This window comes from Cryptotermes secundus, unplaced genomic scaffold (genome assembly GCF_002891405.2).
Source record: "Cryptotermes secundus unplaced genomic scaffold, Csec_1.0 scaffold326, whole genome shotgun sequence".
Classification (NCBI taxonomy): Eukaryota; Metazoa; Arthropoda; class Insecta; order Blattodea; family Kalotermitidae; genus Cryptotermes; species Cryptotermes secundus.
This window is the reverse complement of record NW_019727396.1, coordinates 162889-185508: the sequence shown is the minus strand read 5'-3', so window position 1 is coordinate 185508 and position 22620 is coordinate 162889. Positions and strand designations below refer to the sequence as shown.

General features: G+C 38.2%; 2 protein-coding genes across 5 annotated transcripts in view; one reads left to right on the top strand and one right to left on the bottom strand.

The window, feature by feature from the left end:
- The window catches only part of LOC111864672 (phospholipase D3), an 86104-nt gene that overhangs the window by 50098 nt on the left and 13386 nt on the right, over positions 1–22620 (top strand). For 2 of the 4 annotated variants that reach the window (XM_023852079.2, XM_023852083.2), the window contains 6 exons: positions 4082–4218; positions 5343–5492; positions 10933–11116; positions 15496–15630; positions 17477–17599; positions 21464–21532. In XM_023852079.2, coding sequence (XP_023707847.1) covers positions 4082–4218; positions 5343–5492; positions 10933–11116; positions 15496–15630; positions 17477–17599; positions 21464–21532 — 798 coding nt within the window. Of the gene's footprint in view, positions 1–3607; positions 3913–4081; positions 4219–5342; positions 5493–10932; positions 11117–15495; positions 15631–17476; positions 17600–21463; positions 21533–22620 lie in introns of those variants that run through there. The other 2 variants (XM_023852080.2, XM_023852081.2) reach the window with 2 other exon arrangements.
- Positions 9256–22620, bottom strand: part of LOC111864668 (cilia- and flagella-associated protein 45) — a 49449-nt gene continuing 36084 nt past the window's right edge. Inside the window, exon 11 of the mRNA XM_033751526.1 lies at positions 9256–9487. The gene's annotated coding sequence lies outside the window, so the exon portion shown is untranslated. The remainder of the gene's footprint in view (positions 9488–22620) is intronic.

Here is a 22620-nt window from a genome sequence, read left to right as displayed (position 1 = left end):
TGACCCTGAAAATGGATGCAAAATGTTCTTCGGAAACGTCAGTTGACTTTCAAAGGACTGCACGGCATTATATCCAAGAAAAGAGAACTCTTTTGGGAATTCTGTTTCGAAATACATATATATGCTAGGCATGACATTGGCCCTATTTAGCAAACACAGTAGGCCTCTGATATTCATTTCAAGCCCGCGTAACAATGGACTCTTTTCGTGGATACTTACGTTAACAGACCTGGGCTGAGAAGGGAGTGACAAGTAAACTGTTGTTCTGTTGCAACTGACGTACAATGCAGCTCTAAGGCTATATTTTTTAAACAAATAACACAATAATTATTTACATTCATCAGACTCAGTCGGAGTTAATTTTAAATTTAAAAGGTGAGAGAAGTTGTCTCACGCTATGAAAACGTATGGGAGAGTGGAGGTATAGTTCCATGCATTCCTAACTTCGGCATCAGATGGATGTGAGTGATGACATTCATATGGGTTCCGCTTTAACGTCTGGGAAAGAACTACCGTTAACGACTGATTAGGAGTCTGGGTGCATTCCAGTGACGGTGCTGATACTGTGGAGACTACAGAATCCTTTGATCCCATCAGGAATCAAATCCAAGTTCCTCAGCCTTCCAGATCCTAGCCTAGTCGCTATATCGACCGAGCCATCCCGGTCCAGTTGAGCAAAACGTCATGAGGAAAATATCTGGCTAGGCGAGACAGTAGAATAAGAGGGACATGACAAATAATTCTCATATTTTAGTCCCGTAATCACGGTAGCCGAGCGGCCTAAGGCATGTACTGTCTTGGAAACCGGGATCGTGGGTTTGAATCCCACTCAGGGTATGGATGTTTAGTTTGTGTGTGTGCGTTTTTCTGTGTTTGTGTACAGGCAGAGGCCTTGCGACGAGCTGATAACCCGCCCAAGAAGTCCTACCGAATGTGTAAGATCGAGAGAAACCTAAGTGAACGGAGAAGTTCATGGAGGTAGGCCTAGGCCCACTGGGGCTGTAGTGCCAAGGGGAAAAAAAACCTAAATGGAGAGAAGATTACTAGGGAGACTTGGGCGTATGTGGGAATAATATTAAAAAGGGGTTAAAAGACGTAGGGTCTTAAGTAAAGATACAAACGATTCTGAATAGGGATCTGTTACGGACTGTTGTGAATTCGGATTCCATAAAATACGAGGAAATTTGCTGACTAGCTGAGCAACTGTCAATTTATCAAGAAGGCCTCCGCATAAGGAAGTTAATTGCTTCTAAATGTAGTTTTATATTTTCCTGGCATCGAGTTCATAAGACGAAAATAGAAATGGAGGGGTGGTGGCTATTAGAACATTTGTCTGTTCTTTGCCATGTTTTATCTCCAAAACTATTCAACAAATTTCGATAAAATTAGGTACTGGAAGTCAGGACTGGAATTCATGGGGCTGATTTTATTTTCTCCCGAAGCAGGCCAAAATTGAACTTGCCCAGAATACTTTTCAGTTAGAGCTATATCTATATTTACATGTATACCTTCAAAATAAATTTCAAGCTCATGATATTCGTGTTAACATTCGCTTCCCGTCTTCGTTCCGAGAACAAGTAAGCCTTTAAATACAGATTTATAATTTTATTATAAATTTAAACCTAAGGAAGAAATCCGATTAAGAACAAAGAGGCTATAAAGGACGGTATTTTGTATTATTAGCTAATGCTACCCATTTTTATAGAAAATACTTAATGTGAGATTTCATTTAGGGTTCTTGTGAACACGGTAATGAATCTTCGGATTCCATAAAATGCTGGAAAATTCTTGAGTAGCTGTACAATTGGCGGTTTCTCAAGAAGGGCTCAGTCCTATGAAGTTATTATAGTTAGTTACAGACTTCAATAAATTCTGCTCATGACCTACAACTGTTAAGATAATTAATTTGAGAATTAAATGTACGAGGTCTGACAATAAAGTTCGCGAACTCGACACTGCGTGCTTTCCATGGTAGCAGTGGATAGAAACCTCAGTAAGGTTTGATCACGTTGGCATATCAGAGTTTCACAGCTGTGTTGTTGTTGATCTATAGCAGTCTCTTTCTGAGTGGTTTCTATTAAAGTCTGGGAGTTTGAATGAGAGCAACGAATGAACTTTAATTTCTTGTTAAACTTGGCAAGAGTGGAAGGGAAATCACAGAAATACTAGAGAAAGTTTACGGGAATGTATTATTAAGAAAACAATAGTTTACAGGTGGTTGACAAGTTTATCTGAGAGAAGAGAAAGTGTCACTGACGACGGGAGATCAGGACTACCAGCAACGAGCAGAACTGAAAAAACAATTCAAAATTCATCACATTTTGCGTGAAAATCTTCGGCTGACTGTCAGAAGCATAGCAGACCAAGTGAACGTAGAAAGGGAAACAGTTAATAAACTCTTAACAGAAGATCTTGAAATGAGGAAGGTGTGTGCAAAAATGATTCCTAAGGACCTACTCACACGGGACTGTCTGTGAGGGAGTTTTTAGCTAATAAACAAATAACTGTGCTAGAATACCCTCCCTTTTCACCGGATCTAGCTCCTAATGACTATTTTATGTTCCTGAAGGAAAAGGAAATATTGAAAGGAAGGTATTTTGTTGACACTGATGACATCATGCGGAATACGAAAGTAGTTCCGAAGGTCATTACACAAAACCAGTTCCAAAATTGTTCTGATGGGTGGACTAGGCGCTGGAATAGATGCATAGCTTCCCAAAGAGATCACAGTATTATGCAGCGATGAGGTATCGTGCACGTTTACCGCGATGCGTTCGCGAACTTTATTGTCAGATCCCGTATATGTTTCACGAATAGGGAAAAGGAAAATGCTTACAGAATATAGATTGAAATACCATATGAGAATGTATCACTTGGAGCAAAAGGTTAATTGAATGTCAGCAAGGATGAGATGGCTCATGGTAGAATCTAGTGACAGAAATAGCACTAGTGACTGTAATGAAATTCATGGATCCATAATAGCAGGAAGTCTCTTCATCGCGTCAATCATTATCAACTCTTCAAGCAAATTCTGTAATAAGAAGTTAGGTACTCGGTAGCGCCTGTTGCTTCATATGTTGATCTATCTATCTCTCTATGGCGCTACAGTCCTTCAGTTGGATCTTGGCCGCTTTTTCAGTTTCTTAATCTATATACAGTCTGTAGGACTCCTTGGACGGGGGATCAGCCCTTCGCAAGGCCGCTACCCACATACAGAGCAACCCAAACACAGAATAAAAGCACAGAGCCATTAATACCTTGCGTGGATTTGTGTCGATGTATAGATCCACGTTTTCTTGACCTCGGCACTAGTTGGAGATGAGTGGTCAGCTTCACACACGGGCTCCTTTACCCCGTTGAAAGAACTCCAGCACCCGTTGGATAGAAGGCTGAGTGGACCTCAGAACCGGTCTCGACGACGTGGAGAGAAGTAAAATCTTGCTCCTACCGAGACTAGAAATCTGATCCCTCGCACATCCATCCTGTAGCCATTCGCTACACTGACCGATAATACATACTTTCATATAATACAGGTGGTTCAGTTAACATTTCCTACAAGTGGGGTTGGCTGAGAACTACAGTCTAAGTGGCACTGAAGATGGCTGAGATGGCGAAGTGTGTCTGGTAATGAAATTTGCCACAATTTATGAAAAATGTATATTGTCATTCACACGAAGTCGCTTCGTAAACGAACGGCAAAACGTGTACTACACGTTAACAATGTAGAAAAAGAAGAAGAAGAGTTCGTGTAGCCAACATTAGGAAGATGAAAACAAAATACACTGAAAGGACAGCTGATAATACGTCAACGTAAGCAGAAAGAAGTATTTAACATGAGATAACATTCATTCAAGCTGTAGCTTACCCGTATTATCTTGCAATGGTTCAGCTACTAAAGGTATGATGGAAAAAGTATGTTTATTAATTTATTTTCAGCGTTATACTCGTATATTCTGTGTAAATACAGGTGACAGGAATTCATGGGACAAAGAAGGGATAGCACAAAATATATTGCTGTATGATGTACAGATTTAAATAATGGCCAGGCAACACGTAATTTCTGTTCCTGTGTCTATTTCAGCAAGCTGTAAAGAAGAACAGTGGAGGTGGATGTGGCAGACTTGATGGTGTCTCTGACGACACAGAGTTTGAACTGTGGGATTCGCGATTTATGCTCCGCGGGGATCATGAGCCTGAAATCGGATATAAACATGCCAGGTACGCTTTAGCAATTCACTTAGGAGGTCTGAATAACACTGGACTAATATCCTTCCTACATAAACTGTCAGCCCCCACTGCTCACATTTGCAAGGTTAGATGTGCTTTGTATTTCATATTAGTAGCAATTCCTTCTTCCTCATATAACAGAATTTACGTGTATGAAACAGGAAAGAACATCCCACGATATTATCTATACAAGTTAATTATCATCATGGTTTGAGACAAAAATAACTTTTTCACAAATATAAGTGATCAAGCATGGTAGGAAAGTATGTTCTGACATAGTTTAACAAGGTTATCAAGCCATCGAGAGCCTGGTTATAAACAAAATGGTGAGGTCATGTAGCAGTATGTTTTGTTGAATCAGTTGTTTTGTTTCTCACTACATAACCATCCACCATGGTTGGGATATGTTTGTATTTCAAAAAAGAACAGGCAAATCAGTTGTGGGTTTGGTACTGTTTGATTGGCAACACTGTATTATAAACATTATATAAACGGAAGAAGGTCCCAGTTCGGTATTTATGACTGGAGTTTAATCATTTCTCAAGAAATTTTGTATATGAAAACTCTTTACAGTTGCATATGGTTAAGCAACCATTTATGCATGTTGAATAATAAATTTTTATAATTCTGTGTCTTTAGGTCATGGCGCTAAGAATGGTTATAGTATGTGGTAATAAGCAATTTGTATTAACATAATTTATGCCCAGACATGGACAGAGACTGAAAGAAAGCAGCATTTGCCAAAACTTCTTATTAAAGCATATAAGAAGTTTTATGGCATTTTGTTGGAAACTGTCATGAACTGTTAGATAAATAAACACAATGAGATGTTAGGGAAAAAAATGTAAAATGAATAGGATTATTTTATGTTACATCCAAGAACACTGTGAGGACCTAAAATCAAACAAGTACATACACACCTTTTTGAGATAAATATTCAGATATTACCATTTTAATCACATTCACAGAACAACCAGATCTCCTGTATATACACGTAATTATTGTACATGGTTTAAGGTACACAATGCATAATTTTTACTTGTTTGGGTTTGTAAGGCATGTTGTTATGAAATAAATGATTGTACTATGTGACCATATGAATTTATCTGCTACAGGTGGGGTCCCCGCGGGTGGTGCAAGCCTTCCTGTATCCCCATTACAATTATCCTCATCCTTATTGTTCTGGTAGTGCTTCTTCCACTGATGGAGCAAAAGGAAGCTGGCAGCGTTAATTCATCTCCAAGATTCTGTCCTCAGACCTGCAGGTATAAACAAGATTTACAATCCATTTCTAATGGCTGACAGATATGTAAGCTATGCAAACATTATGTTAATAGAGTGTTCAGTCATGCTCAGATGTCTAAGGTACACACACATGTCCTCAGTCAAGATTTTGGTCACAGAATATCTGGCTGATGTAAATAAACTGCTGTAAATTCTCCTACACAAAGAAATATATGAGACATTCTAAACTTATTAAAAGATAGGTGAAAATTTCATTTTAATAGTTGTACAACTTATAATCGTATTTGAGTGCACAGAAATAGTTGCTAAACAAGCAAATTTTGTGTGGAATGATTTAATCTCAGAACACTAAATGATGTTGCACTTAAAGGACAGTGTATGGTTAAAATCTAAGCATGTGAGCGAATGACTTTATCATTTCAAGATGAGATAACAGACAAGAATTTGGAAAAATTTCAAGAATTTAAGTGAGAATGAGATTTTTCTCTAGTAGACAGATTTTTTCACCGTGCTAATTTGTAACACTCACCACCTTTTCCACAACTACCATATTTACCTGAATGCAAGATGACCCTGCACTAGAAACATGTCTGTACAGAAAAAATAGGTTTAAGAATTAATTTCATAGTCCTATTACAAATATGTGAAAGAAAGTAAATAATATAAAATATATTATACATGAAATTTAATGAATTAGCTTCAGCTAATGAATATAATAATATAATAATGAATTATTCAGCTCTACTCTCTCTGTTCACCTTTCTTAAGTGCCATCAGTTTCTGTTCACCATTTCTATCACCTCTCAGCTTCAATGGCTACTCAATTCCCATCTTGTCTCATGTTCACTCCCAACATTCCCAGCTTATTCCTAATTTTCCCATCCACTTCATCACATATACAGCAACTTTCAAATCCAATGACTGTCATTTCTGGAGAGATCTGTTGCCATGATCTTGACTGACTCGCACATTGGCTTCACTGGGCTTCTTTATCATCTCTGTGGTGTCAGAACATAGTACCCTACCAAGAACCATGCAGAATAACAGTCACTTTACATTATCATTATAAGACATATTCTGTAGAATATGTAATTAGGAAGTCCCCTCCAAGTGTGACCTCTATGGTCACACTTGGTATGGTATGGTCACACAATCAGTATTCATTGCATGACTCACANATATTCTGTAGAATATGTAATTAGGAAGTCCCCTCCAAGTGTGACCATAGAATCAGTATTCATTGCATGACTCACGGATCTGGCATCCAGTGTTAAATGACCTTCCAGTGTATCCATCACAAGTGGTCCTTGTATTCTCATCATTATGCTTGGTCTTCTGCTCCAGAGAGCTTTTAACCAGTCCCCCACCAATTCCCTGTCCCTTGGTTTGACACATGATTATTAGCCTCATTGGCAGCTGCACCTTACAGTTCCTTTGATTCACTATCAAACATGGTTATAGTTCTGTGCTGTCTGCCTACTCAGTCAGTATTACAGTCATATCAGTTTATTGCCTGATGCGCTTTTAATGGCAGATCTTGCATCTGTATCACTGACTGTGTATTGGATAGCATATCAAAATACAGTGGCATTTGATCAGCATTGTCTCAAATATAATGGTAACTTTCTGCATTGTGAGGACGTTCACCCTAAAGTAAACTGTTCTGTGTCACTTCTACCGACCATCTTCAGCTGAAGTTATGTCATTAGACCCTTGATGAGTAATTATGCATGACAGACATTCCACTCTTCAAATTCATACAAGTGACATTTTTTGCTTAGAAATGGTAAGTTTCAGTTTGTCTTGTTTCCACTTTTGGACATTTGCCTGGAATATGCAATATTTTCTTACTGCATCGCATTTGTTTCTTTGTTCTGTGTGCTTTATCATTCTATGTTACCAAGGATTTAAATACCATCACACAAGACAGAGGAGAATTAAACTTCATAAACTTCGTAAAAATGTACTCACTTTTTTTCTGTCTCCTAGTTGGGTTTGTCTGAAATTCTTGAGGCACATACTCAGAAGCATATAGAATTTGAAGAAAGTTGTCTTCTGGGTTTAGGCGCCGTGTATTCTTCGTTTTGGCCGACGTTTCGGAGGAACGTATCGCCTCCATCTTTAGAGCAGTTGAAGCCATTCAAGTTGAAGTCATCGCCGTGAAAACCTCAAAACTTACATATAGAATTTAACTACATTGTGAAACATAATGCAAAGTTGTGCATTACCTTAGTAATTAAGTTTAGCATGGTAAACTTCCAAGTAGTCCTCCAAACAGAGGCCTGCACCACACTCCCTGCAGCAGCCTACAGTCTCTTTCCTGTTACTGTGCTTAGTACACACAATACATCTTCTCTGTGGGCTTGATTTCGTTACTGTGAGTTACACTTTTCTCAGAACACGATGTGTTGTGTGCATCTTTTGTGTTATTTTCTCCGTTACATGCCTCCCTGGTTTCCCTACTTTTCCTTCACTTGTTATCCAATATTTTGAAAATAGGCCCTTCACTAGCAAAACTCTAGGTAAAGGACAAGAGCTTACCATAACCCTTTCAATACATTATCAGGGAATTAAGCACTTAAGCATTCAACAGTCTTTTGAAGAGTTATTGATACTATTTATGCATCGTTTTCCTCTCAGTCAAGTATACATAAAAAACATCTTATCTTTCAAATCAGTTTCTCCCATATATTTATTGTACTGTATCACACTTTGCTACTTACATTCCTCTGGCAGTGTCTGCCCTCTTTTCATCACTATGGTATGTTGAAATCATTCTAACAATTTTATCCTGAATGCTGGCTTATTATCTCTCCCTTCTTGAATTTCTTCATCTCCACTTCAAGTGGCACATTCTTTCTGTTCAATCCGAACATCTGACGCTGTCTCAGGGTCATTGTCATGAAAGCTTCCTTCAAAATGGTGAGGGCTTCTCCAGATACCGTTTGCAGTGTGTAGCATTGATTCGGCTGCCTTTCAGGCCATCCAGCGGTGATGTCGGGCCTGGACACAGTAACGTACCCGCTGGTGTCGATCACAAAGCATCATTTGTCATCCTTTGTCCCTTTCCTTTATGGTGGTCAACATTTGGTGGGGGGCCTTAATGTGTAAGCCTTGCATCTTCCCTTTTCCGGCAGCACCTACTCATTTCCCAATGGTTGGCCAACCCTTATGTCTGCTTTTCTGTTGTTTTTCGGTCCCTATTTGGACCTTCTTGCCAGTTCCTGTGTGTCTGTCAGAGGTCTTTCTTCTCGTTTCCCTTCCTGATCGTCATTTTCAGCCTCACTCCCATAGGGACAGTTACACCAGAAATGGCCTGGCTCTCTACGGTTCCAGCACGCAATCATCTTTGGTCTCTTCTGCCTGTTTGGGGGTGACTGGCTTCCCCAGAATGTCCTGGCACTCTTTTTTTTTTTGGGCCTGGCTGCTAGAAGCTCGGTCTGAAGCTCTAGGGCTTGACTGAGAGCCTCGTTCACAATTTCCTCACCTCACAGCAGCAGCTGAATTTTTATGCCCAGATCTCTTACCTGATCAGCGAATGTCTTGCCTGCCTCCCTTCTAATATGGTCCTCAGGTAGTGCTGGGTAGGCGCGGTGGGCCAACTGTTCAATGGCTATGGCAAATTCTTGCAAGGATTTTCTGACACACTGGGTCCTGGCTTTCAGATGACTGCAATTCGCAGTGGTCAGTTGCTGTTCCCAGAAGTAGTCCTCCAGGACCTCAAGGGTTTCTTCATGTGTTGCGTCTTTTGGGACTCCATGTAACACATTGGTGGCCTGGCCCTGCAAATATGTGGATTTCTCCAGGCACATCTAGCAGTTTTGCTTTGCTATGGTCTGGAACTGGTGCCAGAACACAGGCTATGATGTAGCCATGTCAAACTTAAGTGTCTTGTCCGTACCTGCTCTGGTTTCTGTTCCTCTCCTGCGCTTATCTCAAGCCTCAACTTCTTTTTACTGCATCTGGAATGTGTGTTGGTTGGCATCAGTACCACCTTCATTGACTTCACCACGACCTGGAACATGAAGCAGAGCTTTTTGTGAAGGTCCTTCCTTGTGTCTACTAGGGTTTCCAGGAGACTCTTCGTCCACATATCGAAGGACATCCTTACTGCCTATAAGTCCACCTGTGTTTCATCAGTCTCATCAGGCTCTTCCAGAGCCCTGTTTCTTTTGGTCGACACGTGGTAGGACATCTTCCATGTCTACATGCCACAATACTGTGCAAGACATCAGAACCATAGTCAAAGAGGAAGTGAAATATATGTGTGCTGTGATCAACAAAATTGTTGCCATTAGCAGAAGAAGTCTTATTACATAATTATCCAGGAATCTCACTTTTATCAGGTCTGTACACAAATTTTATACATTCTCCTGATAAGGTTAACTCCATAACATAAGGAAAATATGCTTGGGGTCATCAGTATTGATTCTAATTTAAGGGATCAACTACCGAGCAGACAGTCTGCATGTGTCACATATTAGAAAAAGGATGATAGTATGAAGGGACATTGCATCACTTATTTTAGACTTCAGAAAACACAAATACTCGGGTGCAACATTCTTATTCAGTTTGTTCTGGAAACTAGTTAAGAATAAGACAATACATCACTTATTTGAATCTAGAAAAGGGGCTGTGATTGATTTACTATATTTTTATTCAATTTGTCTCAGAAAACTTCTTAAGCTAATCAAGTTCACTAAATTAAATTTATAGTAAAATCTGTATGGGTAAATATTTGTCAGACACATTTTCTGTTCAGAGTAGTCTAAAGGAAAGCAGTTCTTTGTCACCATGGAATAGTTCAGCTTCTGGGATATAATGCTGGTTGACTTTGCAGGAAAGATTGTGCACTGGATTTAGATCATCATAACCCTTTTTCTCTTAGTATCTCATTTAAAAATATGACTGCAATATTGAATTTTAAAGAATGCAGGACTTCTGGAATTAAATGGCTGCAGTAACAAATTTAACTGTTGGTGGAGTATTAGAAACCCACTGGGACAGATAACAACCTGTAATATATTCACATAACAAGTTAACACGTTAAATCTGAGAAATGCTTACTACATTTTGTTCACAATCCTGTATATTTACCCATGTCCTTTCTAAAACCTTAATGATTAACACACTGATATATTGGGTTTTTGGACTTGTCATTATGCATAAGAAAGAAGGTGTTTCTTCAGTACTCTATAATGAGGTGATAAATCTGAAAGGTGACGTTTCTGATAGAATTATTGGCACTGTATAGTAAGAGGGTAAGCCAAATGTGCCTTTGGGCTAAAATTGACCACTGCTTCCATGAAATTGAAAAGCAAAGAATTTGTAGAAGTGACGTCATGTTTTTGTACCAAGCGACTTATATGCACATACCTTGATTTCAGGCATATTTTCTGTTTCTTTCTGTACAAAAATGTGTGGGTCTTGTTATATGTCTCTTTAATGTTTTTACCATAGATTCAGCCTTGTGGAGAGCATACCAGAAGGGTTAACATATCCAAATAATACTGCAGTACATCCAACTACTCATGATGTATGGTTTGAGCTCATCAAGTTGGCACAACATTCAATTGAAATTGGTTCCTTCTACTGGACACTCCGCAGTGCTGACATCACTCCAGGAGACCCCTCTTCACTTAAAGTAGTTATCTGAATGTTGTTATTAAAAGCAACCATAAAAAGTAAACCTGCTCATAACATAAAACTATGAAACTTGTCTTTAAAAACGGGCCTACAAATAGTCCTCTAAACACTGTTTAACTTTTGTTGCAGTTAACTATCAGATCAGAAGGGTGGATATTTTTGTGCAAATAACTTCTCTTAGGAAGTGAACACAAACATTTAAAGTGGTGGAGCATTAGAATATGGTTATAAGTGATACTAGTATGATATAATGGAATGCAAATATGGTATAATTGTTACACAGTGGAAGATGGTACTGGTGTTAACTTAGGGCATGTCTCAGATATAAAAAATAATTTTGTCTTACAATTCCAAACATCATTATGGTTCAGTGGGTAGAAGTCCTGGTAGAACTCCAAGTTCATATCTCAGCCTAAATACCTATTCTGCTGACTAAGGTATTTTTTTGGTTTTCCTCAGTCCCTCCAGGAATGTTGGCTAGTATCTGAAATTAGGCCATGAAAACTTCCTTCACTCACTGTTATCCTGCCATTCAACTCTATGCAAGGTGATAAAGTCACATGGCCAAACTTAGGAGGCTGTTGAGGATATCATTTGTAGCAGAAAATATAAATAAAAAGTTGTTGCCACCATTTCATTTCAAACTTGTGGTTTTGATTTTTTTGTATGTTCACATACTTCATTTGCTTATGGGTCACACTACTTCCAGTAGCAAATTAGTGATAATAAACAAATGAAGTGCATGATTTTCTAGTGCAGAGTATGCCATTGCATTTCATGTAGATGTTCTCTGATGGAAATGATGAATCTGGATCACATTTGCAGCTGTACACTGTCTGAACTAAATAGGTATATTTATTCCACCAGCACATGACAGAGGTGGCTGCAATGTACAGAATGAAGAGGAAGTGTCATATGCTGTACATGCTGATCCATCAGTTAGCACTTGTTGGGTTGCATATGAAACAGTCCTCTCTGAAAGTGTAGTTTGGCTAACACTGTATGAGGAGCAGTTGTATCCTTTTCATGTACAAGTTATACAACCACTAGAACCAACGAACAAAAATCTTTGCCTTCAATTTTATCAGTGGCTTCTATACAAAACTGTGTATGAACCTAACTCTTTGTGCCACAGATGGTAGACTGATGATGCAACATTCACACAAGCACTGGAGTAAAAGTTTACACAACCTACACGAATAGGCACTGGAGAATCCTCACACCACTCGCTGCTCTTCATTAAAAAAAAAGTTAATGTCAGTATTTAGGCCAGAATCATAGGTGATTATCTAATTGAACAATATACAAGAACGAACGATCTTGTGGAATACAGTAACCTGATTTCCAAGAAAGAACAGTTTCCCTTTTATTGTAGGATGTACCCTTGATATTTATGAGTGCAGGAGGTTTCAGTGTAATGGATTCTTTCCCCACTTTCCACACCAATTGTGTAATTAGCTGAAAAACATGAGGACAGGCCACATTTCTGCTGAATTGAACCAACTTGCTTCCTTCTTATGATGTTGCATTGAAGAAGAGCTCATGCAACAGAAGCAGGAATTTGCAGCTACCTGATTGGTTGCATCCTGCTGCCTTTGAGCAACATTACTGCTGAACTTAGGCAGCTAGTTCATGTCAAGAACTACAGTGGACATCACTATGAAGTATGAATGCAAGGTGACAGCCACATCAGTGAAAAGTGTTTGAACAAGTATGGAATAGCCTCAGTTGTCCTGTGTGACTGTGAGGCCTTGGCTAATTTAAGATTCTGTCACCTGAAACATTATTTTACAAACCAGATGACTATTTAGATACATCTTTGAGTAAATTACTACACTGAATTTGAAGCGTGGGAGTACCGGAGGCTGTCTGGAAAGGGTTGGACAATATACTGTACATGGTCACAGTGTAAGGGCCTCTTTGGCCAATCCCTTATTCATTCTTTTGTGTGTCCATGGCAGAAGAGCTAATTTTGATCAGTTGCTGTAAAGAAACACAGTGAAATCCCAATTTAGTGTTCCCACATTTGGTGAATATTTATTGTAATCCCAGCCAGATTTCTGTATAAACAATGTGTTTTTTGCCATATTAGTGAATTTTGATTTAGTAAATAATGCACATTTAGTGTAAGCAGTGATTGATCTTCATAGATCGATGTAGTGTGATCATGGTTTAAACAACCTATATTTGCATATTCTTTTTGCTGCCAATCATGACTGTCAGATCTTTGATGAGTGATGTGCATGAGTTGAATTTCGTGAGTAGCATATCTTCAGTTTATTGTTGGTCATGGCATCTGTAAGGAGGAAGAAGCTTATAATTAGTGAAAAAGTTAGAATTAGCTAGAGTTAGTAATTAGATGTAATTTTGGTATAACATCCATTTAGTGAAACCCCCTACTAATGTAAGAGATCCATTATATAGGGATTTCACTCTATGAAAAACTGTGTTTGTATGTGCTCAGGGATATACAAGCATTTCATTTTCTTGAAGGCCACAAAATATCATAGCTTGACAAGGGTGATGAAGTAAATAACAGTTTATTTGCATTTTATACTCCAATTTATCACCCTAACAACCTACTATAACTTTTCAAAAGAATGTTATGTTATTTGCCTATAGCCATAGCTGTTAAATAAACTGATAAATAATTAAATAAATTAAATTTCAGATGTGATATCACTCATTATTCTCCTCCCTCTATGCAATCTGGTGCTTGGGCTTACAGGTTTCTTTCACATATTTACTTTTGAAATGGGATGAACTTACATGACATTGACAGATTTTTTCTTTACATTTCCAGTGTAGATGGCTCTGCCATTGACTGTGATGGTTGTATGGAAGTAACTAAATAGGATGAGCAAACTTATTTGTCACTGTTGCACAGGTTCAGTCTGCTGAACCTATAATATAGCAGTATTCGGAAATCACAACAGTAATTCAATAATCGCAAGCACCCAGGGCCATCATCAGGTGGTTTGCAATTGTTCACTTAATGTTTGGTTTGACACAGTATCTCTTAAACTGTCTAAAATATGTAACATGACTACCAACAAAGTACTGTTTGTCATTTGAGAGGATACTTCATGTTCATATACAGTGTTTAATTGTTAGTTTTTCGATGGAGGGGAGTTATTAATGCTTCAAGTAGCTTGACTGATGGATGATAGGTGATGATGAATTGAAAAGGATTTTGAAGGAAGCAGTTCTTGCCTGATTGAAATACTGTTCTGGGATTTGTGTGGAGATACTGAGGAAAACTAAAAAATATGTCAGGATTCCCCACGTCCTTTCAGAGATGTGAACAAAACACCTCCAAAGTACGAGTCTAGAGCACTACCACGACACCATCTCACTCAGACTTAATCAGTCATTTATTACTGTATGTTTTGATCTCATATCTTAGTTCTTGTTTTGGTGTTCTGGTCTTACACTTCTGATTTTATTGTTCCCATGCATACTGATTATTTTTGTATTGTAACTGAGATTGAATGTATTGTGTAGACTGAGAGAAAATCTTGCTTAGTATTTTGTGGGATGTCGATGCTGGAAGAGACAACCACGTAAAACTATAACAGATGTTTATTGCTGTTAGAATGAATATTACAGACAAGCAGAGAAGCAGAGGATGCCTGATGAATACTGGCAAGGCAGCTGGCTTGATGAGCTTTGGCAGTCGCTGGTGGAGTCCATTGCCAGCTGGCCTCACAGTCACTAGCACAGGCCGGACCACTGTGACAAGAGCTTCATCTGGCATCCCACAGGTGAGCCAATTGCAATCACCAGGCTGCCGCAAGGAAGAATGCCAACACTGCACTAGCTAGCCCGCTGTGACGAGAGCTTTGCCCGGCATCCAGCAAGTGCACCCAGCTTGGACAAACGGCCTTTTTCAGGGACAACTATATCACCACCGTCATTAGCTCAGGCTAGCCCACTATAAAGGGAGTTTCTGCCAGTATTCATTCATCAGGCATGCTCTGCTTCCCTGCTCCTCTGTATATCTTGTTAACAGCAATAAACATTTCTTATAGTTTTACGTGCTTGTCTGTCCATGCCGCCAGATTCGAAATCTCACAGTTTAATATAGTAAAAAGTGTTCCACACAAAGTATGCAGAACTCAGCATGACAAATATTTTATGTTAGATACACATTCTGCATTTAAGAACACATGCTGTATTTGTTTTAATTGTGAAATTGCATTGTTTCAAATTGAGGAAAAGAAGAAGGTAAGGAAACATTTGTAGCTCAGATTTACAGCAAAGTAAACCATTTCAGTTCTTCTGTATATCGTTCATTTTGTTTACAAATTTCTTCACTAATGAATTTTCTTACATAATTTGTTACTTTGCATGCATGTACTTTTCTTTCTTGTGCAGGGTGACGAGATATTTCAGGCCCTTTTGACAGCAGGCCTGGAGAAGAAGGTGAACATACGTATTGCCCAGAATTTCCCTTCACAGTCACAGTCTTCTCCAGATACAGAAATACTTGCAAAAACAGGCGCTGCAGAGGTACATATATTAACTGCCATTATTTTCACTGTTATGAAGTTGAAGCAAAGAGATTTTTGGAAATATTAATACATTAGGGACAGATTATAAATAAAACGAAGATGAAAAACTATAAGCAAACAGAACTGGAGCTTTGTGTTGTAAATATATGCTGTATGTGGATCATTTTCCCTGAAACTCTTTATGATGGACATGCCACTGATGTAAGTCTATGAATTTTACTCTATAACCATTCCCCTTTGTTGTAGTGCCAATTCTATAAGTGCTTCACTTTGAGAAGCTGCCCCCTTTATGATTCTCACCTTGCACTGCAACCTCCTGAACTCTTCTCAGTTGTTGCTCACTTGCTCGTTCCATTCCTTGTATGGAACAGTGGTGAATTCAGGAAGATGGGAGGAATGCTCTTTGGGCACTAGTAAGTGTACAAGTGTAGCTTACAAGTGGGATATTTTATGCTCAGTTGAGTTGTTTGGGTTATACTCAGGTGTATGTAGAAGTAAGCTCTAGTCTCAGGTCATTAACAGGTCTCACTCTGGCAGGACAGTAATCCTTCAGTAATAATCTACAGTCACCACCAAAATCAACACTAGTTGTCTCTTTAATATCTGGCAGTCATATAATATGTAATGGGCTTGAATTTCTTTTCCTGGTTTCTAGTTGTTGTGTGACTTAAGAAGTTCTTTTTGTGCCATCAGTTTCAGTTGTCCTCCATTGGAAGTTAATAAGTCTAGTAAATGTATTTAAGGTACTATGCTACAAGCCGGAAAGTCGCGTGTTCAAGTCCCGATGAGGTCATTGGATTTTTTTCAATGACATAATCCTTCCAGCTGCACTAGGCCCTGGGGTTTACTCAGCCTCTAACAGAAATGAGTACCAGGAATTAATTAAATAATTTTCCTGGGGAGTGAAGCGCAGCCAGCGCGTAAGGCTGACAACCTTACCGCCATCTTTGAGCCGATTGTCAAGGTAATGTGGGACCCTTAATGTCTCACAACCCTGTGGGCCTTCACGGCCTCTTACAGGGATAGCTTTACTTTACTTACTTTTAAATGTATTTCTCTTTCATTTAAATGGTTAATTATTAATACAGTAAAACTTGGTTATAGCAACATCGGTTTCTGCGACACCTTGTCTATTGCGTCAAATATTCAATGGTACGAACTAATTCCTCATAAAGCAACTGTTTTTATACCTTGCTTAGTACGACATGCACAAATGCATCAACCTCGTATGTAACGTCATTTTCATTCCTGAATTTCTCTGATATCGTCGGAAAGTTCGATGTGTCTGCCCACCCTCACTTTCTCTACTTGCTGACGTGACTGTCCTGGAAGAATACGACCGCGGGATGCAAGAGGAGCATGGGTTTTATGCGAAAACAAGGGTGAAGCNGTATTTCACTAAAAAATGCAACATTTTAACTCGGTTTTTGGTAGATTTTTACGTGACTAACATAAGGCTACTGTGGAAATGCCCATTTCGGTTACAACGACATTCGTTTATAACGACACTATTATTAGGTCCCTTTGATGACGTTATAGCCAAGTTCTACTGTATATGTCATATTAAACTTCACCCATAGTTATTGGTTTAACATTGGTGACATCATCCTCCATTGCTCTCTTAAATTCCTCTTTTCCTTCTTATTTCCATCCTTTTTGCAGCATATAAATTTGTATACAGTCAGTTATTCTAGCAATTTTGGTGACAGATTTTAATAATTGTGCTGTTCATTTTCATTATTATTGATTAAACCTCTCAGAGTACTACATTTGGTTGCCTTTTCTCATGCTGTTTTCTCTCCCATGTTTATAAGTTTATAATGACAACTGTTACCAACTTACAGGTTCGCAGTGTGAATTTTCCAAAACTGATGGGTGGTGGAGTCTTGCATACTAAGCTGTGGATTATTGATGAGAAGCATTTCTATGTAGGTAGTGCCAACATGGACTGGAGGTCATTAACAGAGGTGAGGAAATTCAAAGTTTAGAATTACAATGTGTTCTGCTTCTAAAATAAATCTAAACATGATTATTTTTCACTACTATAATAGGAAAATCTGGTAAGATAATTTACTATGAAAAGTGGTTAATGGAACATGTAAAAATGAAGTGATCAAACACAGTGATAAATATCATTATCTTGTTTCTTATGTGTTCTTCATTTGTTTAATAATGATTTCAGAATTATGTAGTGTCAAGTGATAGGATGACTAGTAAACAATTAATTGCAAGGAATGAGGAAGCAAGTGGTGGAGTCCTAATTGAAGGTACTATGCATGCACTTGCCTTGAGGAACTAAGGCAAAAACCACAAGAAATCTCCATGAGGGTAGCTTGTCTCCCAAATATGAAGCAGGAGTGGTGATCACTTGGTTGCAGTATTTAGTTTATATAATCTTGTTAACCTGTATTACCATGAGGGACTAAGTTTCCCATATGTCAATTGTAAATGCCATACATTAAAGGTCTAGAAAGTTAAGATGCAGATGAAATGCTATATCTAGATCAAAACAGAAATGAGATTAAACATTCGCTGGTTTTATATTGTGATGAACTGGTACTGTTATCAAAACAAATATTTACTATATACATTCTTTTGAGACACAGTATATACACTGTTCTGTTTCCTTGTAGGTGTAAACTCTGCACATTAATAATTAAGAATTGATTTTAACTGAAAGAGAATTGTTCTTATAGAGTAGTAATGGTAGTGGCAGCAGCAACTGCAGTAATAGTAGTAGTGGTGGTAGCAGCAGCAGCAGTGGTTGTGGTAGTAGCAGTATGGGTGGTGAAGGTAATAGTATTAATAGAGGTGGTGGTGTCAGCAGCAGCAGTTAGAGAAATAGTATTTTTCAGACGTTTACATATTCTGAATATTTTCAAAAAAATTTCCTTTTCCTTAATTCAAAGAAATCAGTGTATTTTGAGAAGCGGAAGTATGGAGATGTGTTCTAGTGCTATGTCAACGAGAGTTAAACAGAGTGCTGTTATCGAATTTTTAACTGCTGAAAAAGTGACTCCTACTGAGATTCATCGTTGTTTAAAGGCTGTTTATGGTGATGATGCTGTTGATAGGTCTACTGTAAATTGATGGGTAATAAAATTTCGTGGTTGCAAGCCTGGAAAAGGCATAATTGTTGATGAAACACGCAGCGGACGTCCGATCACTGCCACAGACGATAATCATCGCAAACTTGTCGATGATTTGATTCAAAATGACTGGCGAATCACTCAAAAGCATATCGCAAACCATATTGGAATATCCAAGGAACGTGTCGGCTTCATTCTTGAACAGTTGGGATACTGTAAAATCTGTGCACGATGGGTACCACGCCGTCTCACAGACGAGAACAAGCAGCGTTGATTGGAATTCTGCGAGCAACTTTTGCAGCGCTACTGTGACGAAGGAGACAACTTTCTTTTGAATATTGTGACGGGGGACGAGTGATGGGTCCATCATTATGACCCGGAAGAGAAAAGACAGAATGCTGAATATCGACATCCGTCTTCTCCTCAGGCGAAAAAGTTCGAAACACAACGATCCGCCAAAAAACTTCTTTTGACTGTGTTTTGGGATGCTCACCAAGGTTATGTGACCGATTTTCTGGAACGAGGGGCAACGGTAAATTCTTCTCAGTACATACAGACTCTAAAACACCTCCGGCGTCAAGTTTGTTGTGTTAGAGGCAGCCTGGCGCCAGTAATCTTGCAACATGACAACGCTCGTCCACACACCTCACGCGCAACTGAAGAGGCTCTGCGAAACCTGAAGTTTGAAGATTCCACACCCTCCTTATTCCCCCGATCTTGCGCCTTGCAATTTTTATTTTTTTCCTCTGCTCAAGAGACCTCAAGGGTAATCATCACACCTCAGACGATGAGGTGAAGGCAGCTGTCAAGTCCTGGATTCGAGAAAAGTCGGAAGAATTTTTCAGTGACAGAATGAAAAAACTTGTTACACGTTGGGAGAAATGTGTTAGCCTTAACGGTGACTATGTTGAAAAATAAATATATGCTTTTGAAACTTAAGAATTGTACTTTAATGTACTTTTTGCCCGATCTTGCTATTTGTTTTTGTTCGCACTCTACAAGCATGTGTGCATTACTTTTCAGCCTAGCCACGTATATACTTTAATATGTTTTTTTAGTTTCTTTAAATTTCTGAATGTGAAATGTTTTAAATATTTGGGTAGCTTGTTAACAGATGATGGAAGGTGTACGTGTGAAATTAAATGTAGAATTGCCATGGCAAAAGCTGCATTTAGCAAGAAGAATCTTTTTACCAGCAAATTGGACTTAAATTTGAGAAAGAAACTAGTGAAATGCTACATTTGGAGCATCGCTTTTTATGGGGCTGAAACTTGGACACTTAGGGCAGTAGATCAGAAACACCTGGAAAGCTTCGAAATGTGGTGTTGGAGAAGGATGGAGAAGATCAGTTGGACCGATTATGTGAGAAATTAAGAAGTGTTAATTAGAGTCAGTGAGCAGAGGAATATCCTCACGAAATAAGAAAATGGAACGCTAATTGGATTGGTCATATCTTACGCAGTAACTGCCTACTAAAAGAAGTTATTAAAGGAAAGATAGAGGGGCGGATAGAAGTGACCAGAAGACGAAGAAGAAGACGTAAGAAGATGCTGGATGACCTTGGGGACAGAAGAGGATATTCTCATTTGAAGGAGAAAGCTCTAGATCGCATTAAGTGGAGGAACTGTTTTGGAAGAGACTGTGGACCTGTCATCTTGACAGATTACAGATGAATGAATTAAATTTCTGGAAGTTGCTAAACTTGTCAATTTTATTATATTTTAAAAAATATCCACACACATGTCACTCCACATATAACTCATACACATTACTGGGATTCCAAGAGAACATGGCCTAATTTGGCTCATGTAGGTCTGCTCTATGAGTATGTAAGACTATATATTTTGATTGCATTGTAACTGTTTACAGTTGCTCACTCTTGGCCACTTCCCACTGTTACACATACACTGCTTAGATTTATTTAGATATGAGTAAGAGTTGGATATTGTTTTCTGGGCTCTAATTTGTATTGCTTCCTTGATTTTGATTTGATACTCTAAAATATTGGATCATCACTAACACAAACACTTGAACTTGCTGATATAAGCTTCATACTCACATATTTAACACAGTAACATTATGTGGGGAACAGTGAATCTCTTGAAGATCACAAATATATCTATTACGTGTAATATTCTCACATTGATATTAAAATACACATTGTTCTCATTAGTTTCTTTGTTTGAAACTAAGTTATATGCCATGATTAGATGGATTACTTAATGTGAATGTGTTCTTCATTATGCATATGGTCTTAATATGCAAACTGAAATAAGATTATTCCATTGATATGCATATGGCCTCTGTATGCATGCAGATCTTATATCTTGTGAATCTATTTGTACCAACTTCAGCATACTGAAGCACTCAGCTTGTGATACCAACCTTGTGATATACATTGTATTGACAGTTGTGGATTAACAGATGGAATATTATCAGGACAATTTTTTCTGTTGGCAGATTTTTTTTCAATTCTATCCTGTTTCATTTCTACTGCCAGGAATAGGCCATTGAGATGAAGATGCTTTGTATTGGTACTTTTGTAAAACTCCTCATATCAGAGAACCTTTATTTGAATTGTGTTTAGAGTGTATTATATCTTCTATTCAAAATTATTGTATATTTGCAAGGATTTAGCATATGCATTTATGTAATTATTGTGTGGGCTTATGTTTTTCATTTTAGTATCATATATAGAAACAGTTTCTTTTTTGTAACTGACATATAATAATCATATTTCAGGTGAAGGAGTTGGGTTTATCTGTCTATAACTGCAGCTGCCTTGCTTCTGATCTAGCCAAAATATTTGAGGTTAGTTAAATGTCCTGTTTCAGGATACAAACGTAATTGTTTTCCCTTCCACCTCTCTGGTACTGTGAACAAATAAAGGGTTACCATATTTGTGTGGTGGTAAGAATACAGCATACTTGGTTGACTAGTACCAGTGCTTCTGGAATTTTCATTCAGCTGGCAGAAATTTCAAAGAAAATGTACCAATTTATGAGAATTATTCAAAAACAAATTTGTGAGGTGTGTATGTTGGCCCACCATGTGATAATTCTCCCAGCCACCACTAACAGTGTTGCCTGTTTTCCTCCCTCATGCAAGTGCCATTACTATGGAGGCTAATAGAACTTGTGATCACATTACAATATACGTATCTGAAATCTTTCACCCATCAGTTTGGTATTTCACCTAGGAAGACACCATTGTAGGAACTAAAATGGAAACATTGTATTGGGTTTCTATAAGAAGTTTTCTCATGCAGCAGGTGGATTGATGTAACCAGCACATTTTATTCACAATACATACCAGATATCAGGGAATATTCAGTTATTCTCTTACTTTTATTTTTAACAAAATTGATCTCATATTCACATGTGAAGAAAAATGGGAAAAGAAGTTATTTGATTTCTGATAAACCAGACCTGCTCACATGCATAAAATCAAATTATATATTTTTTGGAGGTGTTAGCTTAAAGTTAGTAATTCTGCATTTGAGGTATACTGTATAGTGATATGGAAACCATCAGCTGTAATTCCACACTTCCCATGACATTGTTTCTGTTCATCTATAGAGAATGTTGCTTGTACCTGAACTCGTTAGTTGACTATCCAGGTATGTCACAGCTATCAAATGTTGCTTAGTTTGGGTGCACAGTGATCCTTTATGGTGATTGAGAACTGATTTTAGATATAATGTACAGCATTAGTGCTACCATTTATACATACTCTTGAATGGATAAGTTTACTGTTTACTGTCCAAATACAGTGTTCTTATTCTTGCCATTTATCATACATACACTCTTCTACAACATGTTTTAGACTCACACAGCTGTCCTCAGGCATAGTTACTCTTATTAAAATTGTTTTACTATCTCTTAAATTTACTCACATGC